The 25,602-nt window shown below is 36.9% G+C and overlaps 1 protein-coding gene, 1 long non-coding RNA gene, 7 other non-coding genes and 1 pseudogene across 12 annotated transcripts; 7 read left to right on the plus strand and 3 right to left on the minus strand.

Annotated features, from left to right (window-relative positions):
- Positions 1–439: 439 nt before the first annotated feature.
- On the minus strand, positions 440–2,265 carry LOC148863600 (uncharacterized). Of its 2 annotated transcripts, none has more exons than XR_016109541.1 (3): positions 2,131–2,265; positions 1,791–1,883; positions 440–890 (listed from the first exon to the last, which is right to left on the minus strand). It is a non-coding gene; the product is annotated as an uncharacterized LOC148863600 (long non-coding RNA). The 2 variants fall into 2 exon arrangements; XR_016109542.1 differs by having other exon boundaries at positions 2,090–2,214.
- Positions 2,261–10,886, minus strand: LOC148863601 (ACD11 homolog protein-like; annotated as a pseudogene). Its single transcript, XR_016109540.1, has 4 exons — positions 10,540–10,886; positions 6,777–6,949; positions 4,375–4,520; positions 2,261–2,507 (listed from the first exon to the last, which is right to left on the minus strand). The product of XR_016109540.1 is annotated as an ACD11 homolog protein-like (transcript).
- Positions 10,887–11,070: 184 nt separating this feature from the next.
- On the plus strand, positions 11,071–11,142 carry TRNAC-GCA (transfer RNA cysteine (anticodon GCA)). Its single transcript has one exon. It is a non-coding gene; the product is annotated as a tRNA-Cys (tRNA).
- A 74-nt stretch (positions 11,143–11,216) lies between these two features.
- On the plus strand, positions 11,217–11,288 carry TRNAC-GCA (transfer RNA cysteine (anticodon GCA)). Its single transcript has one exon. It is a non-coding gene; the product is annotated as a tRNA-Cys (tRNA).
- A 75-nt stretch (positions 11,289–11,363) lies between these two features.
- Positions 11,364–11,435, plus strand: TRNAC-GCA (transfer RNA cysteine (anticodon GCA)). Its single transcript has one exon. It is a non-coding gene; the product is annotated as a tRNA-Cys (tRNA).
- Positions 11,436–11,510: 75 nt separating this feature from the next.
- TRNAC-GCA (transfer RNA cysteine (anticodon GCA)) lies at positions 11,511–11,582 on the plus strand. Its single transcript has one exon. It is a non-coding gene; the product is annotated as a tRNA-Cys (tRNA).
- Positions 11,583–11,657: 75 nt separating this feature from the next.
- TRNAC-GCA (transfer RNA cysteine (anticodon GCA)) lies at positions 11,658–11,729 on the plus strand. The gene has a single exon. It is a non-coding gene; the product is annotated as a tRNA-Cys (tRNA).
- A 498-nt stretch (positions 11,730–12,227) lies between these two features.
- Positions 12,228–12,299, plus strand: TRNAC-GCA (transfer RNA cysteine (anticodon GCA)). Its single transcript has one exon. It is a non-coding gene; the product is annotated as a tRNA-Cys (tRNA).
- A 357-nt stretch (positions 12,300–12,656) lies between these two features.
- TRNAC-GCA (transfer RNA cysteine (anticodon GCA)) lies at positions 12,657–12,728 on the plus strand. Its single transcript has one exon. It is a non-coding gene; the product is annotated as a tRNA-Cys (tRNA).
- Positions 12,729–15,148: 2,420 nt separating this feature from the next.
- Positions 15,149–21,741, minus strand: LOC148863609 (protein NRT1/ PTR FAMILY 3.1-like). 2 transcript variants are annotated; one of them, XM_088979621.1, is made up of 4 exons: positions 21,636–21,741; positions 21,291–21,508; positions 20,621–21,141; positions 15,149–16,234 (listed from the first exon to the last, which is right to left on the minus strand). In XM_088979621.1, the coding sequence occupies exons 1-4, from the start codon at positions 21,697–21,699 to the stop codon at positions 15,343–15,345; spliced, it is 1,695 nt and encodes a 564-aa protein (XP_088835747.1). In that variant the 5' UTR covers positions 21,700–21,741; the 3' UTR covers positions 15,149–15,342. The 2 variants fall into 2 exon arrangements, with proteins under 2 accessions (XP_088835747.1, XP_088835746.1); XM_088979620.1 differs by having other exon boundaries at positions 20,621–21,180.
- Between the last annotated feature and the right edge of the window lie 3,861 nt (positions 21,742–25,602).

Raw genomic sequence — 25,602 nt, forward strand, 5'->3', positions numbered from 1 at the left:
CAGTCCGTGTGGTTTCAGCCACTTGTTCTTCAAGATTTGAATGTTGTTTAAGCTAATCTGATCTCTCTCTCTCTCTCTCTCCATCAAGAGAATTGTGAGGATTCGTGAACTGCCATCAGTACCAGTCTATCCTCAATCCTCATGGAGAACACATTGGCGCCCCACAGAGCGCCAGGTGAAGCGTGCAGTGCATTCGATGGGCCTGTGTTAAATTTTCTAACCCAGAAATACCAGAAACCATATAGGCATATAGACCAGAGATGTTAGTGAACAAGTGAACTATTGGCATTTTTTATTCTTCCTATATACATTTATTTTTTGCTGGGTCCCTTGGTTCTCTGTTTTTTGCATGCATACGTGCTTTCATATGAACAACAACAGGGCGTTTTCGGGTTGAATTTCCAGTTAAATGCATGGGCGTGCAAATCAGAAGAATGCAAAATCTGGTTCACTTAACTTCAGATTTAATTTTTACTTTGCTTCAGTTTCACTTTATATGCACTGCAAACAAACAAGACAAAGTAAAGCTTAAAATAAAAGCAAACCAAAATTTGTGTTCCCATGTTTTTTTCACCTTTCAAAGAAAATTTCACTCCATATAACTGAACCTTTGTGGATTCAATCATGTCCTGGCAACGACCCACCAGCCACCATCTCACAAGTGAAGAATTCAGATCCATGGTAGTTGGCCAAAGATAGAATCATGGAAAGAAGAGCAAAAGATAGAATTCTTTGACAGGAAGCTTAATCCTCCCAAGAGGTCACCCAACATGACGATCTGTCTGGCGAACACAAACGGCAGCACGAGGCTCCTGCCAAAGCGGCATGTTGTCAGAATGGGTAGGAAATCCCATTTGTCTGGGGAGGGGCAGATGAACCCAGCCTTAACCCTGCACAATGCAGTTTGTCTATCACACATACTTGTCAGAAAAACAAACCTGCATATGATCATTCTTTTATTTTCATCTAATTAGACAGAACCAAGACCAGGCTGGCGCGATTCCATGCGTCCTAGAAGTTTGAACCTTTTTTCCCCTATTGCATCTTGATTAGACAGGTCTTCTTCTTTTTTTTACACGTTACATACATCTGACCAGAAAATAAGACATTACAGTACTCCAAAGCAACTTTTTTTTTTTAAACTAAAATGGACAACGAATCGGTCAGGCTAGGTTTCCGGGTCAAATGGTCCTACTGTTCGAATCAAATGGATGGCTCATTTTGATAAAAAATAAAAATTACAAAATAAAAAAAATAAAAAAAGTCAATCATTGGATGGTTCAAACAGTTTGACCGCCCAGGTCAGCGATTTGCTGACCAAATCAATGGTTTTCCAGTCCAACCTTCCATTCCAGTCCGGTTTTGAAAACCATGCTTAAAGACATAAAAAGTCGTAGGAAAATACTAATTCTTGAAGCCACCCAAATCAGAGCACAATTGTGCACCAGTGGAATAGGCCAGAAACAGAGCATAGTGAACAACAACAATTCAAAATCAGAAGTTTGGAGTTTTAGATGGTTTAACATGAAAAGCTCTGCTAACCACATTCTTTTACTTATTTATTTATTTATTTATTAAAACTAGCCCGAAGGCAAGCTTTTTGTTCAACTACTCGGTTCAAAATTACAGACTGTTGCAAGAAAGAGGGAGGCTTAAAAGTTAAGTGTACAACCGGTATTATTCCTATAATTATAATGGATAATGAACAGAGCCCATATTGGGCTTGAGCATGTAGCTTAATTTTACATGCTGTTTCTGAATAATGAAACATATGTTCAAGTGCATCTTACCTCCCCACGGAAAAAAAAGGACTGAAGACAAAAATATATCTCAGCAGAATGCTTTGTATCAGCTGGACTTGAACGTACTAAGTTCATTAAATTCTACAAAAGGAAGATCAAAGCAAGATAACTGTTACAATGACTTGCTAAAATTGGTTCACGCCAGATATACAATACTTGCATTCTACAGAAAGGCATAATGCTGCTTGCTGCAGCTGGTGTTAACATGCCTTTGGATGAAAACTGACATCCTCGTTTGTCAACAAACTACACTAATTTTCTTTGGAAATGGTTCAAACAAACTATACCAATGAAAGGGAAGAATTCCAACAATTTAATGCCCAAACACCTTGTACTTTTAGTCTTGGACAATGATGATTAGTATCATCTGCTGTCTAACTTGAGGATGTTTGTTATCAACTGGAACAATTCCCGAAGATCACTTCAACCAGGATTTGACGCAACAAGAATGGCGCTCACAAAAAGATTGAACAATATGTAGGCCGTTTGTAGACTTGAATGTCACTCATACAACTTGTAGATTCTTTCTCATGTTAACTGCTGGCCAGACAAATTGCAAGTATGGTGCTAGCTCCAAGCTGATTGCCTACAGATTATGTCACCAATCCAAGGTGATATTCCTAGAGATGTACAGGTCATCAATGTATTCTATAACCGGGAGTGAGGCATTGATGTACCTTTTCATTTCCTTCCTTACTGAGTGGTCTGCAACAATAGTGAAGTATTGAGGGTCTCCCGTCTCCAATAGACAGGAAAGAAACGTAGATTCAGAACAAAAGCAATGCTAGCATCATAGATTTCAGTGTAAATAGCCAATTACTCAAGGTTAGATTTCATGAATCCTGTGTGTGGCAGTGCCTGTGGTGATGCTAGCATTGGTTTTCCTACAAAAGTGAACGTGCTAAGATGAGAATACATTATGGTACAAAGAAATTGATGGAAGAACTAACAATTACCAAGATAATTTATCCATTAAATCCAAAAGAAACAGTTCTGACTGGGCCAATGCCAACTGAGCTGAGTGTCAACTGAACCCACTATAGCTCTCACACAAGGATAAATTTCAAAACAGAGAATGCCATTTATCTTCTGATTTTTGAATTATTATGAAGAGGTTTGTTTTCCTTCCATCTCGTTAGCTCAAGAGCTTGTATTCTGGTTACTGGCATTGGACAGGTTAATCCCGTTTCCTTTTTTCCTGGTTCTGCTTTTCAGTACTAGTTCTAAGGTGTTGATCATACAACTTGGCTTGTATTTTCTCTTTCTACGTTTCCTCTGTCAAATATAGGAATAAGAACTCTAGTGGCATGTGTCAATAGAGGTAGTGATACTACATAAATAAAAAAAATGTAACACCTGAAAACAGATCTGTCTGACATTTTGCCTTTAAAATGATATTAAAGAATTACTAGCTCACCACTCACTGCTAACATGGTTTGATCCAAACAAAATGTTTTATATGCTTCAGTGAGAAAATGTTATAAGTTCTAATCTTCTGTTTTACATTCATTTCTTATTAGATGTTGCTGATCCAATAATAACATTGTATTCACAACCTAAGCTAGGTAAAGGGATAAAACAAGAAAATGGTAAAACAATTGAACACTAACAGAGCACAGCCTACTTATTAGTACAAATATATTGAATATGCTAAAAAAGATTTCATTTTATAACAAATAGAATGCGATTTTTTTTCTATTCTTTTTTTCCCTTTCAATGATTTCCAAATGAGATACTTGTTGGCGATTGATTATCATGACAGGCAGTCAGTGGAAATCAGAGGCACAATACTTCTATATGTTGAATATATCAACATATTCCTGTATATCCAAAAATGTTCTCATTTTCTAATGATCTTAGAAAGAGTAGTACATTGGCTTTAAACAAGAGAAGAATTAGACATTTCAGCTCCATATCAGGATCTTCTATCAAGATCAGCTTTGATTTGTGAAGCATTGAAAACCCCAGAAATTCAGGAATTAGTAGGACTTTCAGAAACAATGCAAGTGAGATGTGGACAATTTATACTAGTCCAATTGGAAATGGTAACTCAACTTGTGCTGTGCTGCTCTCTAGTCTCTATCTTACAAGGGTTAAAATTGGCAGTGGCTATGGGGTACTTGGAACTTGAAATGGAAAGGGATTCCAGAGTTGTAATAGGCTGGTGCATGGGTGACAGATTAATCCCTTGGTTTTATGACCATGTATGAGGGAAGCTGGGTCATCTGCGTCCTGATTGAACATCTGGTTTGAATGGATCCCTAGGAGCATGGCTGATTCTCTTGGGACTGTTTGTATTGGGGTCCTGTCTTGGAGGACAGGCAGTTTTAAAAATGAGGCTGATTTTTGAATTTTCGTGACTGTACTTGGACTTGCTAGCTGACCCAGGCTAAGTAAGTCTACTTATTTTCTTCAAATAGAAATAAAATCTTGGCTGATCTGTTATTGATAAAAAACCCATTACATGGTTAACACCCAAGTGCTCACCGAAAGGAATTACTTTTAGATTTCTTTTGAGAAGTAATCCACATAAGCTATAAGTTACTTTACTGAAAAGTGTTCACAAACTCACTGGTTTCATTTAGCTTCACTACAAGTTGTTCCCTTGTTGGGAGTGTATACAGTCCAGCACCAACTGCAGTCCTGATAGCCCATGTATGGTATTGTGCAAACACTTGTGGATAAGCTGTTGAAGCTGCTTCCCTTAAAGAGCATCCACTGAAAAGTGGATACATGACTCATCATCATTGATAAACAATGGCAACAATGGTATTATTAGTTAAATAGATGATGACTTTGCAAGGGCCTATATGAACATTGCTAAAGCAACTTATCATTGATATGACATACTAATGAAGTGACATATGTAGAATCGTGAAGAGACTGCAGTTAGATTCCCATTTATAAGTGAATGACACCCTTTATTCTGCTTTAATATTTTCTCTTTTATCTATTTTAAGAGAAAGATCAACAGATTTAACACCCTTTTGACTGTAATATAGTAGCTCGATCATCCAAAGATATTGTTTTGTGCCCATAAATTAGCATCAAATTAAAAATATGACCCTAGTCTGTTCCCTCAGCATTGCATTTATATTGTGGACTGTGTCACCGAATCTTCTGTTTTCTGTTATATATGCAGTGCATTTTAGGGTTTGACACTGGTAAACTGGTGGCCATTTTCTCTAAACCTCGTAAGGGTGGCATCAAATAGGTCCCTCCATGAGAACTTCCAAATTTCCAAGTCTGGTACACTATTCCATTTGTTGTGGCCAATCAACAAGGTGACTCCACATGATGGCCTATCCTGAAGATAAATCAGTTCCTTGATTTAATATTTAAGCCCACATTGATTGGTTACCTAATATGATGAATCTGCGGTTACAATATTAAGGTTGTTAGCTACATCTTGTTAAAGAATGCATGTTAGGTTTCATCATTGCTAAAGATACTAGCAGTTGATCTGCACTGAAACATACTTTACGTAGAATGTTGGTGTACTTTTATACTTTCAATCTATTATGTATAATAGTTGTATCTCTTTATCAATAATGGAAAAGACCAAGAGCATTCAAAAAGTATACCATGGAATGAAAAAAACGAAAAAGAGAGAATATGGAAAAAATGGGAGAACAAGCCTAGCATCCCCCTAAAACAAAAGCTAACCGCAGAACCCCATAATCCACCTATTCAGAAGTACTATCATCTGTGATAGTCCTGACTCTGCTTGATTTTATGACTCTTAAACATGTTTTCTTAGAGCTGATAAAAACATGTTTTTTAGCGATATTATGATTCACATGATAGCTTCACTTGGTAATATGGAGGCAATAATTGTCTGATGGATAGCTGGAACCAAATAATAAATAGATTCTAATAAGTAATTCTTTGGGATGAACATGCTTTTCATATTCTTCTAAACTGGAAAAAATCATCAATGAGTTTCCATTTTACCATGCTAATGATTTCTTTTAACAGTCATCCCCAAGCCTTAGAATACCTTGCAAGTGTACTTGGTATTGGAAAAGTTGTGCTAATATGCTTGTTTTTATATAATATTTTGAGATAGAACAAGTTAAACCTAAAGGTCCTCTCTTCAATAATATGTTAATAAGATTTTCTTTTATATAATATTTTGAGTCTTCTATTCGTCATATCTAGAAACGATATGCATAACTGAAATTACAAAGAAGGATACTACTGAATTAACTGAAATTGTCCAGTTCCTCTATCCAATCTAGACAGAGCACTCAAGAATCTTTATTCTTTTACAAGAGAAGTTGAGAAAAATATAAGAAAAATAGCATAATGAGGAAGGTCTGTAAGGTGCCTATTATTGGAAACTTTGAAGCTGATTTTTAGTAGAGAAGATGAAAACTCTCAGATTTTATATATTTTTTTTCAGAAGCCTCTAATATTTTCTAGGAATGATTTCCAAACCAGTTGTCAAGATCTGTGGAAAATATTATAACTTACAAGGTGCTAGCATTAACAGATTTAACCTTTTATTGGATTATGAGTACCAAGCACACAGAATTCATCTTCAGTCCTTTCAGGTGAAAGAGCAATGCCCAAAGATGCAAGTGAAGAATGAGTCATTGATCACAGAAGCCGGGTGAAGGACTCACCTTGTATAAAAAATCAATAAAGCTGAAAGGGATATATTAAGACACAGTAATGCATAATTTCAAATACGTCTATTTGTTCTTTGTTACCAATATAGGAAATGGAAGAAACTAGAATAATTGAAATTACTTCCTCAACATTTTACTTCATAATCAAACAATGTTTTCCAAACATATAAATCATTTAGCCACAGTTATCAGCAAAGAAAATGTACACTCTAAAGAATCTAGAATCAGTAGCTTGCCCGAATTTCAGTCATACCAGTCATGATGGAAGGTTGAACAACTATGTTCAAATTATAAGATGTGAAAGAAAAAAAAATGTTCTCGATAAAGGAGTAAAACATACTTAGTTGCCAGGAATTGTCCAAATAATTCTCTGATGAGGTCGAGGCCCTGTCTGACTCTGCGTAAATTACGTGAAAGGCTCCCTAGCTTTCTCACTGTGTCATTTTTAACATCATGGTCAAGTATGTTATGTTAAGTAGCATAAGTCTTTGACGCTTCTACCAGATTACGTACCTGAATGTATCAATGAATGCATTACATCCATGTTGAGTATTTAACTTTAAAACAAAAAGAGAAGTTACAAGAACAGTGATTGAAATCATGAAAGCAACCAATTCTGAATTATCACATTGTGAATGGAACTATATAGATGGAAGTTTAGCTCCTTTGGAAGGAGTACAAATACAAATATGTAGAGTGCAAAATCTTGTATTTTGTATGTATTTGCGGTGCACATATTTGTATTTGTACTCCTTCTAAACTGAGCCTATAGAAAAAAACCATCAATAAAAAATTCAATCAGCAAACTTAAATCGCATTCTTTATGCAAAATATATAAAAATATCTGAGACTTCACATCTACATACATGTCTCAGTAATCAACCCTGAAATCAAGTAATGCATTTAAAACTAATGTTGCTTTATGAGCATGAGTAATCAACTACCTTACAACTTTTCTTTATCAGCTTCTTTAACATTTTCAGGCGCTGTAGTGCCATATATAAGATAAATTGATACTCTTTGGTCATCTCTGAAAGGTAGATGAGGAGCTTGGTAGGGACGATTAAAATTCCTGTTAAATGAAGGGTCAAATATGTCTTTTCCAAGTGCATATTTGTACCACCTGGTTCACATCTGCCTCTGACATGCTGTGGCCTCAATAAGGCTGGCAGAGGGGGACCAGGGTGTACCCCCCCAGATTTTTTAAATGGGTGCTTGACCTGCACATAAAGGAATATCACTGTTCTTTGGTTAAAGGATTGATTTTCACTTTGAGATTGCACCTAGAATGTTTTGAGATAATCAAGGAAGGTAGCTCCACAAGGACCATTACTTGGTGTAATGGTAAAACCTTAGGCTGCCAAACATGAGATTGCGGATTTGAGTCTAAGAGCGGCCATTTGTGGAAAAATGCCAAAGATTAGGACCATATCTATTTCGGAATTTTTTTTTTCACTGTGGATAACTCAGTGATGCCTCCTTTTGTTGAAAATTTTTGAATATTGAAAACTTTTGAATATTAAGTGTGGTGACTTGAACATTCACCATGAAAAATTGGAAGTATGGAGCGAAACGAAACTCATTTATTTCACCCTTTCCAGGCCTCGGATAGCTGTGACCAACATTGAGTAATGGCGTTTTTTTAAGGTAGCTCTGGATATGGATTAAATGCAAAGAAATTTGAAACAATTACTTTTTTTTTATTGTTTTTTTTTTTTATTGTTAACTGTTAGGCTTTACTAAATCATGAAAAGATGACTTATGTATGATATGCCAAACATCCCTAGGCATAGGCTGGTGAACGGCCACCTAACCCAAATTACTTTTCTCATTACAATTGAGTCCAAAATAATTGATCCTTGTTCACCCCTTGTTGGCAAATGCATCAGCCAAAGTATTTGTAATCTCTTTCTCTTCACAGTTCTTAACCCAATAAAAGCGGAATTCAATTTCTGTGCCAACAATTTTGTCTTCCTCAACATGTATTGGTATTACATGGACCTAGACTTCTGTTTTCCATTCACTTTGTCACTGAAAATCTTAGATTCTCAATGCTATAGAGTATAGACATCAACGATTGCTTCTTTGCTACGTACGTGCATTCCCATAAAGTTTCATAAATTTTCTTACATTTCTTTCCCGTTGAAGTCCTATAAGGCTTGAATTTGTGCTTGGCAAGGTAGTGTAAGCGTGATTTTTTTCCCTTTAATTCTGAAGTTTTTTTGATTTGGGATGATTTCTTATTACTTTTTCATTGCTCTACCTTCCCTTTCTCCTTTAATGAAAATTAATTTACTATAAAAAATTCCAAACAACTTATTCCCTTGTACAACGCCACAAGATCTTCCATCTTCTTCTTAGCATGGTAAAGAAGGCCAATTGGAACAAGCTTCCCACCTGTGCTGAAAAATAGAGAAAAACCATTTCCAAAAACTAGAAACAAATGAGTAGGAGAATTGAACCTTCCTCTACTAATGTTCCTCGTGTATGTAAATAGAATATAATTGACACCAAAAGTAGAACTAGAAGAAAATTTTGCTTGGAATTCTAAGAGATCACTTTCAAGATTTTTGAATGATAATGGGAAGTATCAAATACCTTGCTTTTTTATATGGGGGTCAGTTTTACATAAGCACGACCTGTTTTGATTTTTTCCTCACTCTGTGAAGTGTGAAACCTTTATCAATTTATCAATGTAGATTGAACTCTAAATTCTAAATTACAATCAGGGCATGTTAATTTGCTCCTGATGTCTGACATCTGAAAGTGCAAAAATTATATTAAGAGGTATCAGTATAGGCCAGTTTCAGATGCATGCTGCTTCCTTCCTGGTTCGCTTATTGTTGATGATAGCATTTGATTCATGTGGATACTTAGAAGAAATGTCTTTGACATTGTGCATTTGTACAAGGGAAAATTATAATTTGAACCAGCTCAACATTTAAAATGATATGGTTCATAAACCAACAAAAACCTAACAATCGGCTGTACATTTTAAATTATAAAAATTCCCGTCATGTCATAAGAGGCCTATGTGGTTGTTGCCAACATGGGACTCTTAATCCATGTTGGACACTTTAAAAAAGCTTATTGACATTGCCTTTAATGCTAGGTTATTTGAAAAAAAAAAAAAAAAAAAGAGTTTTTAGTTTCCCTCCCACTCCTTTGTCTTTCGATCTCCTTCCCACTCTCTCACTCTCATAGTTGTCTCTTTACTCAACAACTGTCATTTGAAAAAAGGGCTTTACATCCTCTCTGCCAATCTCTCTTGTTCTCCCTCAATCTCTCTTATTTTGTTTCTCGGTTAATCTCTCATTTTCCCTCATTCTCTCTCAGCTTCCCTCTCACTCCCTCTCTTGTTTTTTTTTTAATTTTTCTTACACACTTATACGGCATTAATCGGACGGTATTAAAGAACATAAGACCAACTTGGTATGGTTCTAACTTCCTCGGCCCAATTTGATAAAAATTAACAAAAAACTTTTGACTATAAAATTTACACTAACTTGATAGAAGTTTATAACTTGTTTGTACAAATGATAGGTCTTATTTGTTATAACGTCCAATTAATGCCATATAAGTGTTAAGAAAAATAAAAAGGAATGAGAGAGGGAGCAAGAGAGAAATCGAGAGAAAACAATAGAGATTAAGGGAGAAGGAGAGGTTAACTGAGAAAGAGAATGAGAGAGAAGGAAAGACTGACTGATAAAGAGAATGATTGAGAAGATTGCAGAGAAAGAGAATTTAAGTATAGGTTTTTTGTTGTGTCTAACATAAGTTAAAAAGGCTTAGTGGGGATTTTTATAATTTTAAATGTAGAGCTGTCAGTTTTATTGATTTTTGAATTAACTTGCAGCATAATTAAATGTTGAGCAGGTGCATGCTATAGTTTTTCCCTTTTTACAAACACGAATGCCGAAACCCAAAGAGACCAACTGTGAGCTATTGCATACAAAATGAACAAAATTTCCGGCGTAACTACTGTAACTTTTATTTAGAACAAAAGGAAAGAAAAACAGGAGACTTCTTATTTATTTTTTTTAGGCAAGCAAGATAAACAACAAGAAGCGGGTTAAAGGAACGTAAGGAGGGGGCGAGAGAACCTTGGAGACATACTCCAATTCAGCGAATTTGAAGGCGACACCAAGGCAGCTAAATAGAACGGGGACGAGGGAGCAGGCGTCGCAGAAGGGTGCCAACCGAAGGTCATCGGAGCTGGTGGTGACGGACTTAGCGAGCTCTGAACGCCGTTGCTATCTCCGATAGGGGCGTTCCAGCGGCATCATCTAACGACTCGTCTTCGTCTTCACCCATCATGTTGATGTCCTTGCTTTCCCATAACTTCACCTATCATAAACAGGGAAAAACTAGAAAGAACGAGAGAGAGATGAAGTTGTACAGAGAAATCGAGTAAAGATAGGTGCAGAAGGGGGCGTAGAAACGAACGAGTGATGATCCTCTTCATTCTTTTGTTTCCTTTTTTTCTCTCCTCGAAGCCGAAGCTGAAGAAGAGAGGGCGAAATGGAAGACCACGGATCGCTGGCTTCGTTACAGTTGCGGTCTGTCACACTGTTCATGCAAACGACGATTGCCAAGAAGAAGAACAGTGTATTAAGATTTCTACGTATAAGAACGGGTCCATAGCTCAGTGGTAGAGCATTTGACTGCAGATCAAGAGGTCACCGGTTCGAACCTGGTTGGGCCCTTTCTTCACTTTTATTTTATTTCGTTTTGTTTTACTTTCCTATTTTTTAATAAAAAAAGCGCTAGATTAACCAACGGGTCCATAGCTCAGTGGTAGAGCATTTGACTGCAGATCAAGAGGTCACCGGTTCGAACCCGGTTGGGCCCTTTTCTTCACATTCTTTTTCTTTCGTTTTTGTTTTCCTTTCCAATTTTCTTGTAAAAAAGCGCTAGATTAACCAACGGGTCCATAGCTCAGTGGTAGAGCATTTGACTGCAGATCAAGAGGTCACCGGTTCGAACCCGGTTGGGCCCTTTTCTTCACATTCTTTTTCTTTCGTTTTTGTTTTCCTTTCCAATTTTCTTGTAAAAAAGCGCCAGATTAACCAACGGGTCCATAGCTCAGTGGTAGAGCATTTGACTGCAGATCAAGAGGTCACCGGTTCGAACCCGGTTGGGCCCTTTTCTTCACATTCTTTTTCTTTCGTTTTTGTTTTCCTTTTCAATTGTTTTATAAAAAAGCGCCAGATTAACCAACGGGTCTATAGCTCAGTGGTAGAGCATTTGACTGCAGATCAAGAGGTCACCGGTTCGAACCCGGTTGGGCCCTTTTCTTCACATTCTTTTTCTTTCGTTTTTGTTTTCCTTTCCAATTTTCTTGTAAAAAAGCGCCAGATTAACCAACGGGTCCATAGCTCAGTGGTAGAGCATTTGACTGCAGATCACACCGGTTCGAACCCGGTTGGGCCCTTTTCTTCACATTCTTTTTCTTTCGTTTTTGTTTTCCTTTCCAATTATTTTATAAAAAAGCGCCATATTAACCAACGGGTCCATAGCTCAGTGGTAGAGCATTTGACTGCAGATCACACTGGTTCGAACCCGGTTGGGCCCTTTTCTTCACATTCTTTTTCTTTCGTTTTTGTTTTCCTTTCCAATTATTTTATAAAAAAGCGCCATATTAACCAACGGGTCCATAGCTCAGTGGTAGAGCATTTGACTGCAGATCACACTGGTTCGAACCCGGTTGGGCCCTTTTCTTCACATTCTTTTTCTTTCGTTTTTGTTTTCCTTTCCAATTGTTTTATAAAAAAGCGCCAGATTAACCAACGGGTCCATAGCTCAGTGGTAGAGCATTTGACTGCAGATCAAGAGGTCACCGGTTCGAACCCGGTTGGGTCCTTTTCTTCACATTCTTTTTCTTTCGTTTTTGTTTTCCTTTCCAATTTTCTTGTAAAAAAGCGCCAGATTAACCAACGGGCCCATAGCTCAGTGGTAGAGCATTTGACTGCAAATCACACCGGTTCGAACCCGGTTGGGCCCTTTTCTTCACATTCTTTTTCTTTCGTTTTTGTTTTCCTTTCCAATTTTCTTGTAAAAAAGCGCCAGATTAACCAACGGGCCCATAGCTCAGTGGTAGAGCATTTGACTGCAGATCACACCGGTTCGAACCCGGTTGGGCCCTTTTCTTCACATTCTTTTTCTTTCGTTTTTGTTTTCCTTTCCAATTATTTTATAAAAAAGCGCCATATTAACCAACGGGTCTATAGCTCAGTGGTAGAGCATTTGACTGCAGATCAAGAGGTCACCGGTTCGAGCCCGGTTGGGCCCTTTTCCTTCACCTTTCTTTTCCTTCTTTCCAAAACATTATTTTAAAACCTCACCTTTCTTTTCCTTCTTTCCAAAACACTATTTTAAAACCTCATGCAAGGCATGAAAATAATTTATAACAAAAGACAAATGATCATAGATTGATAGATACAGGCGTTAAAAAAAAGAAAGATAGATACAAAAAAACATAAGCTCTTATATTAATTAATGAGCAATATAAATAAATGGTTTATTATTTAAAATTACTTTGTTACATTTTTCAAGCATAATAGACATAAAATATTTATTATTAATAATATTTTATATTAAATTATTAATTGATACTTTAAAAATTATAATGTTTTATCATTAAACTTTGTTGAGAAAACGGTGAATACATTGCAAACAAGTGGTTATGTACTTATGTAGAATCATCTAGTCAGCATTACTTTTACCAAGTATACTCCCTCCCTCCCTCTCCAATACTCATACTCTTTTAACTATATAATTAGGGGTGAGCATTCGGTTTATTCGATTAAAAATTGAATTGAATAAATTGAAATTATAAAAACAAAAAAAAAAATTAAAATCAAACCGAAACTAAATTACAAGAAAATTAAAACAACCGAAACTGAAATTTTCAGTTTGGTTTTTGGTTAAAAACCAAATTTAATTAATATACATAAAATATTATATATTACATATTATATAATGAATTTTGGTTAATTCAGTTAACCAGATTTCTGACTTTGAAAACTGAAACCGAAAACCGAAAATCAAAATTCCTAAAAACTGAATTAATCGAACAAAAAATTTTGCACAAGTTGGGCTTGAGTTTTTGAACTTCAAGCTAGGTTTAGGCCAAAAAACTTAAGGCTAATCTAAACTCAGGTTGGGTTTGTGTTGAGGCCTTAGATAGTTTAAACTTGACCTAACCCAATTTATCAATATGTTCTACTTGGAAATTGGACTATAAAGTTCAATATGCTCAAGTCCAAGTCCAACCCAAGATATTAGGTTAAATTCGGGTTGTGCCTAAGTTGGTAAACTCAGACATGGGTTAGTAAATTATCAGTAATTATTGTCATTTTATTTTTGTTATATATTAGAAAATTATCAATAATTATTAAAAATTACCGATAATTTTTCCCTTACCAACCTAGGTGTAACTTGAGCTTTAACCCAACATCTTGAATTGAGCTTGGGATTGGGTGTGTTGAGTTTTGTAGACCAATTTCTAGGTAGAATATATTAATAATATGTAGATATATGTATATCACAAAATGTTGGGTGAGCTCAAATATGTCGAATTGGGCTCGGGCTACCTAAGGCCTCAACCCAAGCCCAAATTAGCACTTTAGCTTGACTGTTTTGGCCTAAGCCTTGCTTGAAGTTGAAAACTCAAGCCCAACGTATGCAAAATCTTTGATTGAATTGAGTGGGACTTGGATTAGGCCTATTCAAGCTGTCCTTTTGCCTCAAGTTCTTTTAACAAAACATGTGCAATAGTCCCCACTAATATCATTATATGGACTACCGTTTTGGTGTACGGTACACACGTTAAAATTTCCTATATGCCCCTCCAACAAGCACTGGCTTAAAACTTTCATGGATTAGCTAAAATCCATTCGATCAGAATTTCTTATCTGTCCTCGTTTGATAAGAATACATATTCAAACTAGAAATTCAAGATTGCGTTTTTGGTTTCAATTTTAAAATCAAGAAACCCATTACATAACCGAAACTTTCTGTTGATTTTTTGCTCTTAGAACTCAAAAAAGAAGAAAAAAAATCATTTTGGAGAGCACCATTTAGAATAATGTTTTGAAAACAAAAAATATGCATCAAACTAGGAAGTTCTATTCAACCAGGAGGGCTAATCTTAAAACCATTAAAACTAAACAGTTACCCTTTGCCGAATTTTGTCTAGTTTTTCTGTTTCAATAAACTGATCTACTACAATTGTCAAAGATTGATTCAGATATGTTTCCTAAAGAAACAATCCTTGTATTGAATTGTTTTCTTTTGAAACCATTAATAATATAATGAGTATCACAATCACGTTCACCTAATTAATTCAAACATTAATTGTTATGATATTTAATTAATTATAATGGAGTCCATAAGATTGAACATTAAACCACTCGATCAAACATAATAAACACTACAATGTGATGAGTATTACAATCAAATTCACCTTAATTCAAACTTTGTTCTGAAATTTAATCAATTATAATAGAGTCGATGAGGACGAACACTAAATCACTTGATCAAACATACTCTAATATCATGCCAAGTGATCATTCAACCTAAAATATTAAGTTGTTATAACTGGGATCCCTGTAAAGGTTTTTATTCTCTTTCTTTATCATTAGCAAATCTCCTTAATTGACCCAATAATGAAACCGTTATTTTTACTTCATGCAAAGAAAGAAAATCATATAGCATAAAAAATTTCTGTTAATTAAAGGTGCATTTGGTTGGTTGTTTCTTTTTCGTCTGTTTAAGCATATCTTCTTCGTTCATTCGATCGCTCAACTTCCATCATTCACATATCTTGGGTTGCACTGTTGTTTAATTTACAGCATAATTAAGATCCCAAACTATTTCCAGAGATCTTCTACTAAAAGATTCAACTACACCGGACCAGTGAGCTCGACTCCCTCTTGAGAGTCAACATCTTCCTTTCGGCGGAGCTGGATTGGTTTGAACGTATACAACCTTGCACATATCAAGTAGTAGACAAGATTCAAAGCCTGCAACAATGTGATCAACCAGTAGAAGTATTCCAATTTTCCCTTGTTAAGATTGTTGTCCGGAAGCCAGTTTGAACCTCCTGACCCTGCACTGAACTTGTGCACAAGCGTGACCAGCAGTGTACTAACGTAATTGCCTGCTGATATTGCCGTCCAAAAGAGTGCGGTGGCGGTGCTCTTCATGCTCTCCGGGGCCTGATCATAGAAGAACTCGAGGTGCCCAATAGCCGTGAAGGCTTCAGCCATACCATGGAGACTGTACTGTGGGATGAACCAGCAGACTGAAAGTGGGATGGTGGATTTGGGGCTGTCGGTGAGGCCATGCACTGAAGCGACGTGTTTTCGCTTGATCTCAACGAAGCCGGAGACGAGGGTGGCGAGCAGTGAGATGACGAAGCCAATGCCAATGCGCTGTAGGACGGAGATGCCCCTGTCGAGGCCGGTGAAGCGGCGAGCAATGGGGACGAAAATGCGGTCATAGAAGGTGATGGTTATGAGCATGGAAGACATGGTAAAGACGAGCATGGAGCCTGGAGGAATTTCGAAGGAACGGGTGATGTGCCGATCCACGGTTCGAGCTTGTTGTAGGGAGAAAGTGTTCTGCTGTGCATAAGCTGTGAAGAGAAGGATCCCGGCAGCCCATATTGGCACCATTCGAATAAGAGATTTCAGCTCTTCAACCCGGTGGACTGTACTTAGTCTCCATGGATTTGGTGTGGGTGAAGCTTTGAGATTGTCTTCTTCGGTGACAATAGCCGCCTTATCTAGAAATCTGCATTGCATTGCTTTCGTAAGGAATTAAAATTTGACATATATAGAGGAATTGAACGAATATAGTAGGTCTGACTCTGTCTCTGCCTCTGAGAGGGAGTAAACAAGTGAAAAATAGTTAGTGTCGATTCTGATACCCAAAGATGTTTGTGTAATCGCCTTCTGATTTCCCTCCTTTTAATTAATTAATTCATTCATTTATTTATTTTTAATGATGAAAGACCTCAGTAGAATTAACTTATTACTCAGAGGTCCGGTTTCCATTTTTCCTAATCTTCCCAAAATTTTCTTAATTCAAACAAGCCAAATATTTTTTATATCAAAATTATTTGAGATTGATCTAGATGGGTTATCTCATATCTGAGTGGGTTGACTAGATAGATTAGGGTTGGGCTATTTGGATGGGCTAGTGTTAAAAAGATAGCTTACACTCTTAAGAAATTATATCTGTGGTTTTTTCAAAAAGAATGGATCAGTCTTAATCGATTATTAATAATCGGTTCCATAAGATAGACCCATAAAACCAATTATTATTTGGGATAATTGGATCTGACCCAATTATATTTGACATCTATAGTTCTCTATTATAATAATAACTTAGAACTTCATTTTTTTATAGTTAATCTTAACAAAACTGACAGTAAAATAATAATCTGTTGAATAAAACAAGTGTTTTTAACCCAAATTAACTATATAATCGTTTCAGGCCTTAATCAGTGGAAACAGCAAGAGCCAGTCTCCACATGCTGAACCAAAACCAAGTAACCAACACACCCAACCCATTGAAAGCTATAAAATTTTCTTTGTTTTTAATTCCTCTAGGATGGGTTCCTATAACCCTAGGCCCAATTAGTTTTCTAACGCTGTTTTTGTAAGAATCATTAAGAACTTTCCCTCAATTTACTGTTTTTCTTTCATTTTCTATCAAACCAAACATAACCTATAGCATAAGGACCGTCTGAGTGCACAGTAACTGGAGAGTGGAGTCAACCTAGGCCCACCTATAGACAAAAATGGGCATGGCAATAAGGATGGGGCAAATCCAGAATCCAGAGAGAGAGAGAGAGAGGAGGGATAACAAATGACAAGCTTTAATTGTTGGCCACATCTTGATGGATGGCATGGTCCATGGACTGAATAAAACACGCAAATTTCTTTTAAAAAGTGAATTGGATGAGATCCTACTGTCAGTACTCTGACTTGTATTTCACCCAATAGTTGATCACCAATTGGATGGTCTCCACCCAATCTCCAGGTTTGCGTGGTTTGAATGACCATTCATATATATGGTATGTGCACTTCAGGAATATATGGCAATGAATCTTTTTTTTTTTTTTTTTTTTTGTGAGAAGGAATCTGTTCAAAGTTTTATAAGTTCAAAAGACATGAAAACTCCATTAGACTTGGTAACTAAAATTTCTCCCTTACAGATAATGTTGTTTACTCACTATTTCAGTCTATTGTTGAACAATTTTAGTATGATAGACAATTGAATTATTAGATAATTTTCATATATATATATATAGTGATTTGGGCACATTTTTCTTAATGAAGGGAACACACCCCTTAATTAGAAGACAAACACCCGTGTTATCAAACAGTGGGTTGTGCCTAGTTTAACAAAGAAGGGATGTGCCCCGATCCCGATCACTCCCCTCTTTTAAACGTTCTTTAAATGAGGCCCAGGAATTTTATGGTCATGGAACAGAGATGCCATTACATAAATATGATGCTAGTTTCATGAAATTTGAAGATCTATAAATTTAGTTTTATATTATGTATGTTGCTTTCCTACGAACCCATGAGAAAATGAAATATCAAGTCTAGATTTTTTGTTTACCATCTTATTAATTGTTCTTATATTCAATATTTAACAGGCCAACTCACTGAAGTAAAGTTTATGATAGAAATTGGAAAGCAAAATAAAATTTAGGACAGAAAACAAATTTCTGGCAGACCCCAAATGGTCAAAAACAAGAGAAGGGGAATACTAAATTGAATCCAAGGGAAGATACCTTTTAGAATAGGCTTTCAAAGCTCAAACAGGCCCTTGTAATCATGTAATGACCGAATTACCCATAGAACAAGTCCTTCCTTGGATTATTATTTCCCAACAAAAGCATTAAATCAAAACCAGATTTGTTTTTTATCGTAGAAAGCAGCATGCACATAGCTGCTTACAATTAATATGTAGCAGAGAATCATTTCCTAGTTTTTGGTACTCCTGAATCTTCTCTTACCGTACAAAAATGATTAAGTTTATCTCTTATTAAATGAGTAGGATTATATATGCAATGAAAATTTAATTGTAATAGGAGTGCAAACCAGGGTAAATCTAGGATTGGAGACCAAGAGACAATACTTTGACCTCTTTCATTACCTTGGTTATCTTGGTTCAATAATTCAAAACAAATGAGAGATTGAAGATGATGTCACCCATAAAGTTAGAGCAAGTTGGGTAAAATGGATGGATCCACCCGGAATCTTATGTGATAGGCAAGTACTAGTTCAATTAAAAGAAAAAATTCTTTAAAATAGTTGTAAAGTCAGCTATATTATATGAAGAGAGTGTTGGGTAGTTGAGAAACAGCATGTCCGGAAAGGACAGGGTTAGAAATGAAGTTATATGGAGTCTTAATAATGAAAGTAGATTGAGATGGTTTGCTTTGGTGCATAGAAGACCATCTACTATGACCACAATCTGTTGACCACAATACATTGCAGAGTTTACATCTTTGCCTCACAATTGAGGCCACCCCACAGCACATCTCCATCTTGTATTGGAAACATCTCCAGATGATAGTACCAGAACCAATGTCATCATTGGGAGATGTTCCCAATACACGGCAAGGATGTGCTGTGGGGCGGAGATGTAAACTCCACATTACTGGCCAAGCTCATCTAGTTGTATGTTGGGAAGAACAACATAAAGTACAGTTGATGCTCCAGATGTGTGATTGACTGAACGTGGCTAATAGATCTGAACTCATATACAACACTTTTTAGAAAAAGTGATCAGTTACATGTTGAAGGCCATAGAAGAGTTGGGGATAGATTGAAAATGACTTGGGTGGAATTAAAAAGAAATGATTTAGGGGGTGTTCTATAACATGGATGAGAAATGTTCTATAGGTCCATCCACACCACACTTTTTAATTTTATACATCTCATATACAAACAACAATGTTTTAAAAATTGACTCGGAAGTCGAATTGTTTTTGTCTCTAAGTCGCAGGTCGAACGGTTCAGACCGTCCCACGTCATTATATATATGTATTTATATACATATGTATATATGTGTATAAATATATATTTTATCAATAAATAATGTATAAATATGTTTTAGATATGTTATATGTATTTTTATATTTAATTTATATTTTTAACTCAATTTTTAATTTTTTATTTAAAAAAATGCGAGGTACCTATGATTCCTTGGGACGCATTGAAAAGTTATCAAAAAAAAAAAAAAATCACCCCAATCGGACATCAAAGTGCAAAGTTATGGCCTCCGAAAGTTTGCGTACACTGAGTGTGCAACTTGTGACAAGGTTGAATGGGTCAATAGTTGAACCGACTAGGTCGAAAGGTTCTTAACCAAATCAATGGTTTTTAACTGTTTGATGGGTCTTGATTGAACCAGACCTAGAATCTTGGTTGGGTGACGGTTCAAACGATTCAACCGGCTGGGTCAACGACAAGTTGAAAACACTGAGTTACACAATCAATTATAAATAAGTAATTATACTCAATAACGCAAATTAATTTGAAAATATCATCGATAAATTTATATACCAATAAAAATTTATTTTGACAAAAATAAGTGAAAATTAATTAAAAAGTAACAAAAATATTTTTACTAAAAATTTTAAATAATTCAATAAACAATTATTGAATTATTTAAATTTTCAATAAAATAGTAGAATTTATAATTCAATAAAATAGTAGAAATTATTTAAAATTTCAATAAAATAATTCAATTTTAAATAACTCAATACCATTATAGCTTAAATAATATGACATGTGATGTATAATATCAGATACCCCTTTTTGTCCACTGGTGAAAAATAAGAATGGGGATGATCCCAACTAACCCAACACCAATTATAATCGTGGACAGGACAGGACCAAAAACGCAGTTAAGCACCAGAGGATTCATGTAGCTGAATGGGACAAGGATTAGATGATAATGATAAAGGCCTTTTGTTTATTCGTATTGTGTCATTGTGGGTTATACCATTCACACGTAATAGAAAATTATAGAAGAAAATAATGATTAATTGGTGCCTCCCTTATCAATTATAATAATTCTATCTTCTATTAAATATTAATAATCGAATAAACAATTGATGAAATGGGAAATTATAGAAGAAAATAATGAGCTCACTTGAATTGTTTACTGCGAAGAAGCTTTTCGGTTGCAGAAATGGAGGCATCAAGCTCCTCATTCTCGTAGAGTAATCTGGGATCAGAAAGTGTAGGCAACGTTCTCTTCCTCCAGGCAGCTACAATCACCTGTAGCAAGCGAGTGAAGGGGCTCCCGGAGGGATCCAGGTTTCGATAGAGTGGGTAGCCAACGATGAATATGAGAATGGAGAGAAACATGGCAATGGTTGGGACTTCAAAGCCCCACCCCCAGCCGATATTGTCCTGAATGTACACAATCACTGTCACAGCCAGAAGGATGGAGACACCCATCGAAAAGTAGTACCAATTGAAGAACTTCCATGTTCTAGCTTTTTGCTTCTCCTCCGTCTGATCAAACTGATCTGCGCCAAATGCCACCGCACAAGCACGAATTCCACCCGCGCCGACGGCCGTCAGTAGTAGAGACACATAGAGGATGGCTAGCTCTCCAGCGTCGGCCTCCTGGCACACTTGCTTCCCTTTGCAAGGGGGTGGCCTCAGCTGTGGAAGGATCGCTGATGTAGTCAAGCTTGTCATTCCCTAAACGTACACACACACATATATATATATATATATATCAACATATACACATCCTTATTTTACTCTCAAAAGTCAAAACCACGGAGAGAGAGAGAGAGATTGGTGTTTACTATTTGGTATATAATGGAACCCATAGTTATCGTCCAAAAGCGTCCCACGAATGAATCTGCAACAAAGGCTCCAAGCAATGGTGTCAAGCTTGCAGTTCCCCCGAAGTTGGTTTGTGTGTTGGCTGCCTTAGTTAGAGGCATGTGTAGCTGCTGTGTCAAGTAGCTAATCATATTAGAATTAAAGCCAACCACAGCCAACTTCTCAGATATTTCATTTACTGCACAACGAAAAAACAAAGAAAAAGAAAAATTGCATCAGAAAACTATCAATAACAGACCAAAGCAACAGAAATGATGATGAATATGATGTATATATCTTCATTTTAACATGGTAAGAAAGCTTACAGAAAATGAAGGGCATTGTTCTCATCCCTCCCTTTCTCCTTCTGTCATGACTACTTCTCTTCATCTTTTTTTTTTTTTCTCTTTTCTTTCCCTGTTTTTTGATGTTTAAGATATCCTCTTCACTAACACCCACCCTCTATTTATAGATTGTTTGAAAGTTGATGTAACCAGTTAGTGATCCTTGTGATTTTTTCCCGTTTTATTTATACTGTTAATTCCGCATTTTCATGGCCGGAAATGAATTATAAAAGTAAAATTTGTTGAGGATACAAGTAATGTCAGAGTCATGATACGCAATTAGAACAGGACAGTTTTGTTTCTACACTCGTCACTTTCCATCTATCAAACAGCTGTTTCCCTGAAAGCTAAGGGAGAATGCATTGAATTTTCTTCATAAATGCCTTTAGCTTTTATGTGTGTAGACCTCATCGCTTGATTCATGGGAGCTCTGGGACAAACAGGAAGCGACATAGATTGTAGTGCCTCTGAGAGGGCGAACAAAAGGCTGCCATTCTTTTGGCATTACATAGGATTAATCGGACCAATGAGGACTAGTCCAATGTACTTTGGGCTGGTCTTGAGCTCTACACCTTTGTATGGTTTTGTTAGTTCTGTAAGCAATGAACAAGCAATGAACCCATGTGGATTGAGGTTGAGCCCACCTTGTATGGCATCTCTAATGAAGCAAACAATATAATTGATGTAGAATCGTAATTTATATGGCAATTGAAATTTCATATTGGATATTACTCTTCTGGTTCATGAGAAACACATTATATTGTTTGCTTCATTAGAGAGTCCATACAAGGTGGGCTCGACCTCAATCCACATTGCTTACAGAACTAACAAAACCATACAATGGTCTAGAGCTCGAGATCAGCCCAAAGTATTGGCTGTTAGCTTTTCTAAATATTGATGCTGCTGTTACTTAGCTTTTTTGTTGTTTGGTCGGTCTCTATGTTGGGTCTATTAGTGGGTGGTTGTAGGTTGTGTTTGTGTCTTGTGTTAGTTTGTCTCGGTGGTCTTTGAGTTCCTTCTGTCCTTGTTGTAGTGTTTCTTTCTCTGTTTAATGAATGACATTTTTATACAAAAAAAAAGGGATGCATAATATGGGTCGATAAACTCTAGTAGGGTGGGCTGACCTCAAGAGGTGTTGATGTTAGCCTGGAAGATGCTTTATTTCAAATTCAGAGTGTGAATGAATGGAGTCTTTCTAATAGTAATAGCTGTTGTAAGTGATCTCAGGTAAGTAAATTGACCGGGTAATTAAGGATGGGTTCGTAGTAAAGATAATAATGTTGTCATTTCTTGTAATTCTGGTTGTATTAATGCTGATTGCAGGGGGAGGGGGAGAGCTTGTGTAATTAAAGAAAGTGTGGTGGAGCTGGTTACAGTCTTTGAAGTGTTCTGTTTTGCTGTGTAATTAATTCTGATAAACTCGCCATTAGTTGTGTCTGCTTTGAAGGGAAATGGAGACTGTATACCTTAAATATTTAGGTCTTCTTGTATGAATTCTGTTATTTTTTGTCATGTTAATTAATATATAGGAACAAAATTACAGAAATGTTTATGGATTATGATGATGGGGAAGCTAATTAAGTCCCATAGGGAGGAAGATAGATTTTGGTTGAGTACTCCTTTAATTTTTACTGAAAACCTTGTATGATTTCTCTTTCTTATAATATTACAGTTCTTTTGTTGTTGACTGACCTACTTCTGTAGATCAGCAGGAAAAATAATGAACTTTCTAGTACATTAATCCGATACGTGTTTATGGATTGAAGTGGCCATTTAGCAACTATTGAAGTAGCTGAAGTGAATAATTAAATAATAAAACACTTGATGGTATAGTAATAACCCAATTTTGGCTTCATCTATTAAGGGGCTCATAATCTCCTTGATAACTTGTATAGCCAAACATGCCAAGAAAATCTATATATATTATAATGGAAAGAGCGAAGAGTGTGGAGTCCTTTCATCTACAAATTACTCTTTAGCTCCTACAGTTTCTATCTCTACGGAATTTTAATATCAGAATAGCTGATATAATCAATGATGCAATGGGTCAGGTCCTTCAGTTTTGGATGAATCAACAGCGAACAGGAGTTGGAAAGATTTGAGAGTGGCAATGGCCAATGGGTGTATCGCCAACATTTTGTCTGCATTTCTCCTACACTGACAGCACACACACATGCATAATTTTTCTTCAGTTGATGATGAATAACAACAGTGAAGAAGGGAAAGGTCTCGTGTTCACACACAAGTGATAGTTGAAAGATGTACAAGTGAAGCGACTGGCCTGGACCGAGTTGTTCCCTAACTTTGAGAAGTCTTGTACTCTTGTAATCACTAATCGGATAGATGGATGAGTAAGGACCATCAGCCCACTTTTGCTACGAAGGGGACGTTTCATGATTCATGAATCGACAAAGTGCGACGAAGTAATCGACGAGGCCCCGTGCGGTGCTCGATGGATTTGAGAAATCTTACAAATACAAGCAACAATACACAAAAGGCAACAAGAAGGCATACAAATTAGACAAAAGACAACTTGTATTGTATTAATCGATGGTAAGCATAAGCACACAGTTCAGTATCGAAGGGATCTCGTGCTTAACTTTTACACACTTATGACTCACTCGACTACTTACCTCATCTCAAAGATTACATTAAAATTTTGGGGGAGTGACAAAAGAAAATATCAAAAGAGTGGAAAATCATACTAAGTAATTACAATAACGCCATTGGCAGTCCCCACTTACAAGATGCATACATAGCCACCCATGACACACATGATGACACCATGAAGGCACGCTGTAGGCACTCTGATGGCACGGCAGTAGGTGCTTGATGGTGCGGTGAAGGAGTTACTTGTGATAGTCTCCCCCACTCAATTCTATCTATGTCCTCGGAGATCGGCTTCGGCTGGTCCCTTAGAGTTGCTGATGCGGAAGGAAGGTTCTTCTACTATTCCATGAACCAGCTGTCATCCAAGGCCAATGTGTATATTTGTGTGGCATGGTTGGGTTGGTTTGTTCTGTTGGGGTTTTCTATGCCTAAGTCCTTTCCTGATGGCCTCAAGGTATGATAGTGGCTACTTCCCTTTGTGGTGCTTGAATGGTTTGTGGTTGAAGGACTACTTTTCCTTTGAGGGACTTGGTTGTCTATCTCCCCCACTTGAATGTGTGGTACGTGGGCTGGTTGGTTTGCTTCCTTCATCATCAGACAGTCTCAGTTCAATAAGTTGTTCGGCCACGGCCATGGCGGAGGCAAGGTCCTGAACATTACGCCGTTGGAGCTTGAGCTTGGCCCAAGGTTTTAGGCCATCCATGAAGTTGAACAATAAGTCATTGTCTGACATATCAGTGACTTCCAATGTGAGGGCTGAAAATTCTTTGACATATTCATGGAGCGAGTCACCGTGCTTGAGAGTCTTCATCTTGCGACGAGCGAGGTACTCCACGTTCTCTGGGTAGAACTACCTCTTCAGCTCTCGCTTAAAGTTAGCCCAGGTACGGATGACACATACCATGTTCTATGTCAACACACCTTCTTCACCACCACAACACAACAACATCAGTCAAATACATAGTAGCTTTATGCACTTGAGTCGTTTCGTCAGTCACATTGGCTACGACAAGGTACTGCTCCCTTTTGCCACAAAAAGTTGTTGAGCTCCCGCGCATTGTGTGAACCTGAATAGGGAGTTGGCTCCCTAATCTTGATATGGGAGGGAGTGTGTACAAAGGAGGGGCTGGCCGGATTGGTGATGGCCTTCTTCAGGATTGCACATTCGGCCTTCAGTTCCTCTAGTTGAGCTTGGACGTCAGAGGAGGAACACACGACTGACTTCATTGATGCCCATTCTGTCTTCATCTGATTCAGTTTGGCCTAAGTGGCCATTGATGTGGAGATGGTTCGTCTCCACGTTGCCCATTCTCTCTTCATCTCGTTGAGTTGGGCTTGA

This window comes from Nelumbo lutea, chromosome 3 (genome assembly GCF_056320005.1).
Source record: "Nelumbo lutea isolate HS-2025 chromosome 3, American lotus-T2T, whole genome shotgun sequence".
NCBI classification, from domain to species: Eukaryota; Viridiplantae; Streptophyta; class Magnoliopsida; order Proteales; family Nelumbonaceae; genus Nelumbo; species Nelumbo lutea.

Excerpts from the sequence above, each read along its gene's own strand:
- LOC148863609 (XM_088979620.1), bottom strand. The coding sequence starts at position 21,699 with ATGAAGAGAAGTAGTCATGACAGAAGGAGAAAGGGAGGGATGAGAACA. Across the intron at positions 21,509-21,635 it reads AACAATGCCCTTCATTTTCT|TAAATGAAATATCTGAGAAG; the intron begins GTAAGCTTTCTT and ends TTCGTTGTGCAG. Across the intron at positions 21,181-21,290 it reads GTTCCATTATATACCAAATA|GGAATGACAAGCTTGACTAC; the intron begins GTAAACACCAAT and ends GTGTACGTTTAG.